We start from the raw sequence: 3,824 nt of genomic DNA on the forward strand, positions 1-3,824 counted from the left end.
TACTTCATATTTATGTGTAAGATGAAAGTAACTATGCACTCACTTGTTAAAGTGATGACTCCAAACTCGTACAACGCTTCGCTTCTAACAATCTTATTTTCCTTTTGACGAAACCTGGTATCATTATCACTAGATCTTAATCTAACATTTATTGTGACTAAATATTATTTTTCTTGTATTATATAAGGTCCCGTTTGATAGTTACTATCTGGAAAGTGCTGCCTGGTAAAGTGCTGTTTGGGAAAGTTTTTTGACCGGAAAAGAAACCATGTTATTTGATTGTACATCTAGCTGACTATGTTGAATGACGAAAAATGACCTGGTTTATGTCCAATAGTGGTGAGATGGATGAGATTTTTTTTTAAATAAAGAACAAATTACACGAATGATCCTTTAGGTTTTGGATTTTTCCCCAATCTAGTCCCTACGGTACTTTTTTCCCTCAAATAGTACCTATGGACCATAAGTTGCACGCGTTTGGTCCCCGAATTGGATGAGCGTCCATTCCAATGTTAAGTTGCTCCATTTGACTTGCACATGAGGGTATTTATGTCATTTTAGCCTAAAGGACCTTTTCTGAATTTTTGGAATTAACAACTATATCCATTAAGGTGGCGGGGTTTAGTTTCAGACATTGACTTTACACTCTATCTCTTTCCCCAAGAAAACCTTTTGATCATCCCATCTTCTTCAATCGTGAGTTCTTATCATCGTCGGCTGTTATAGCTGAACTGATTGAATGGTGTATCGAGGAAAATGGTGCTCACATTATGGTCTTTACGTCCACGCTACACCCAACCACCTGACCTACGTAAAGAATATGGTAAGCACGGACCTTGTAATGCTAGGGTTTGATGAAATGTAATTTTTCTTTCCTCCATCATTAACATTTTATTATTCTTGAATGTTCATAGGTTCTATTTCAAGCTTTGGTACATTCAAGATAAATCATGGAGGTTCGTTCACAAATACGGTATCTGGAAGGTCATACATAGATGGGCTTGTTGATCACTTTGATTTTGTGGACATGGATGTGTTTTCAGTCCACGAGTTAGATGATATGATTGCATTTTTAGGGTATAATGATGGTGGTATAATGTTTTACCATTTCATGATCCTAGAGACAGACTTGGATAGTGCATTGTTACCCCTTGGCACCAATCAGGAAGTCATTCGGCTGGCAAGGTATGTGCTTAATCATAAGGAAATTAATTTTTACATCAAGCATGGAAATACTAGAGTAGTCTCTTACCTTAAGTCCACATTGAAGTTTCGTATTGAGGAAGTTGAAGAGATTGATTCTCCTGAAATGAATAGGGTTAGAATGAAAAGGAAATCAATTCGGTCATGTAGTAAAAAGTTGGATTTGAATGAGTCCACTGATTTGTCAAAGTTAATTGTACCCTATGAACCTGTAATCAACAAAAAGCACTCAGTTGATTGAGAGAATGATCCGTTTAGGGGGGTACAGTTGGGGATGAGCACCAAGCAAAAGGGGATGTTGATCCAGTGGATGATTATGAGGTAATGGGGGATGTGGACGCAGAATATGGTAGGGGAAAAAATCTACACGATGTTGAGTTTTTTTGAGGATGAATACAGTGGAAGTAAGGAAAGTGTTAGTGAGGGTCCTTAGAGTGAGGGTAGTAGGGGTGAGGGTAATATGACAATTGATGAAAGTGAGGACGATGACTTCTTTGTGGATTTAGAAAATATTGTAGATGATGTGGATGTTGATATGAAAGAATTTCATATACATGTTGATGAAGATGTTGAGTGGGTTCAACAAACCACCAAAGAAGCAAGTGGTAGTGGTGTTGACTTTACTGAAGGTGAAGATTTGGAGGTCATAGACCCAGAATCGTTTGAGTCACTTATTGTAGATCAAGATAACAATAGAGAGAGGATGTTGAGAGACATAAGAAAGGAAAAAAGTTTTTCTGAGGGTGTAGTTCATCAAAAGGCTTTCACATTAGGACATAAGTTCAAAACAAAGAAAGATGTGAAAGAATATATAAATAAACATGCAGTAGAAACCAAAAGGGATTTACATTTTGAAAAAAATGACAAAACAAGGATTAGGGCTAAGTGTAGAGGAGTGGTCCCATATATGAGTGGTGGGCCATGGATAAAGTCAAGGATGGGATTCAAGGATAAAACAGTAAATATGAAAGAGGGTAAATGTCCTTGGGTTGTATTGGTGTCTAGACCTAAAGAGACAGATGACTAGGTAGTGAACACCCTAGTTAGTGAACATCGATGTGTGCAATCAAGAACCATTAAAGCTTGCAACTACAAATTCATTGCAGCATACATTGTGAAGCAAATTGAGAGTAATCCAACCATTCCAGTCAATGCACTTCAAGAAGATCTCATTCAAAAATTCGAGATGAACATGTCAAGAATGAAGGTACATCGGGCAACGGAATTGGCTCAGAAGCATGTTTTTGGGGATTTTCAGAAACAATATGCTATTTTGAGGGACTATGGACTAGAGTTGATGGAAAGAAACCCAGGTACTAATGTGAAGATCGATTGTTACAGTGAGCCAAATTTAAATTATGATACAAGGACATTTAGGAGAATTTACATTTGTTTAGGAGCATTAAAGGAAGGATTTAAGGATAATCTAAGGGATTTCATAGGGTTAGATGGTACTTTCATGAAAGGTCCCTATCCTGGTCAAATTTTGACTGCCGTAGGGGTAGATTCCAATAATAGGATATATCCTCTTGCATATGCTCTTGTTGAGAATGAAACCACGAATTCATGGACATGGTTTTTGGAACAACTTGGTGATGATCTGGAACTTAATGCTAATTCAAACTTCACTTTCATCTCAGATAGGCAGAAGGTACATATACTTCAATTTAATTTGATATTGTTGTTATTTAGTCAACTAAGTATTGAAATATTTAAATAAAGTATCATTCTTGCAATTGCCAAACTTTTCCCTCAAGTTGAGCATAGGTTCTGTCTGAGGCATATTTATGAAAATATGAAAAGGCAATGGAAGGACAAAGAGCTCAAAGATTTGGTGTGGGCATGTGCAACTGCTACTACTGTAAGGCATTTTGAGAAAGCATTAGAAGAGCTAAAGAAATTCAAAGCTGAAGCTCATGATTGGCTGATACAAATTCCTCCAGCTCATTGGGCAAGATCTCATTTCTCAGGTTAGTACTTCATCTTTCCTTTATGTTAACATTTACTTGTCATTGTTAGGATTTGTTCTCATTTTGTATTATATGACTAAACAGGGAGGGCACATACTAACCTCTTGTTGAATAACCTGTGTGAGGTTCTGAATGGAAAAATACAAGGTGGTAGGGACAAACTATGACATCCCCAAAATCACGGCCAGAAAAGACTGGTTTTGTTTATACTTTATTTCAAAATCAGAGTTATCTTTTAATAAAAGGGTTGCGGAATTTGTCCCAAAACAATAATATGATAAAGATTTATTAAAAGCATTTCCATAGAAATGTATTTCATTAAAAGACTCGGGATGTCATGTTCGTACAGATCAAAAGTATAAACAGTACAATATAAGCCTTACTACATTATTTCATATCTACAGGCCTATATCCGTAATCCCTCATCCAAAACATCACACCTATGCTCATGCGCCACTACCTGTAATACATAAAACTGAGTGGGCCAGGCTTGGGAGCCTGGTGAGCACATAGGGTTTTCAACCCGCAATAAATAAGTTTATTAATTTCATCAATCAACAATAACCCGATTACCCATTCCCATTATCCTCACTTTACGTCCCTAAACACCTATCATAAGAGACCTAGCCTAAGGATCATCATTGGGACAGA

The 3,824-nt window shown here is 36.9% G+C and overlaps 1 protein-coding gene across 1 annotated transcript; it reads left to right on the top strand.

Annotated features, from left to right (window-relative positions):
• The first annotated feature begins 1,663 nt into the window (after nt 1-1,663).
• On the top strand, nt 1,664-3,340 carry LOC145035801 (uncharacterized). Its single transcript, XM_078984313.1, has 5 exons — nt 1,664-2,177; nt 2,310-2,854; nt 2,896-2,903; nt 3,007-3,173; nt 3,258-3,340. The coding sequence occupies exons 1-5, from the start codon at nt 1,664-1,666 to the stop codon at nt 3,338-3,340; spliced, it is 1,317 nt and encodes a 438-aa protein (XP_078840439.1).
• The last annotated feature ends 484 nt before the right edge of the window (nt 3,341-3,824 follow it).

This window comes from Lactuca saligna, chromosome 3 (genome assembly GCF_052625555.1).
Source record: "Lactuca saligna cultivar CGN05327 chromosome 3, ASM5262555v1, whole genome shotgun sequence".
Taxonomy (NCBI): domain Eukaryota; kingdom Viridiplantae; phylum Streptophyta; class Magnoliopsida; order Asterales; family Asteraceae; genus Lactuca; species Lactuca saligna.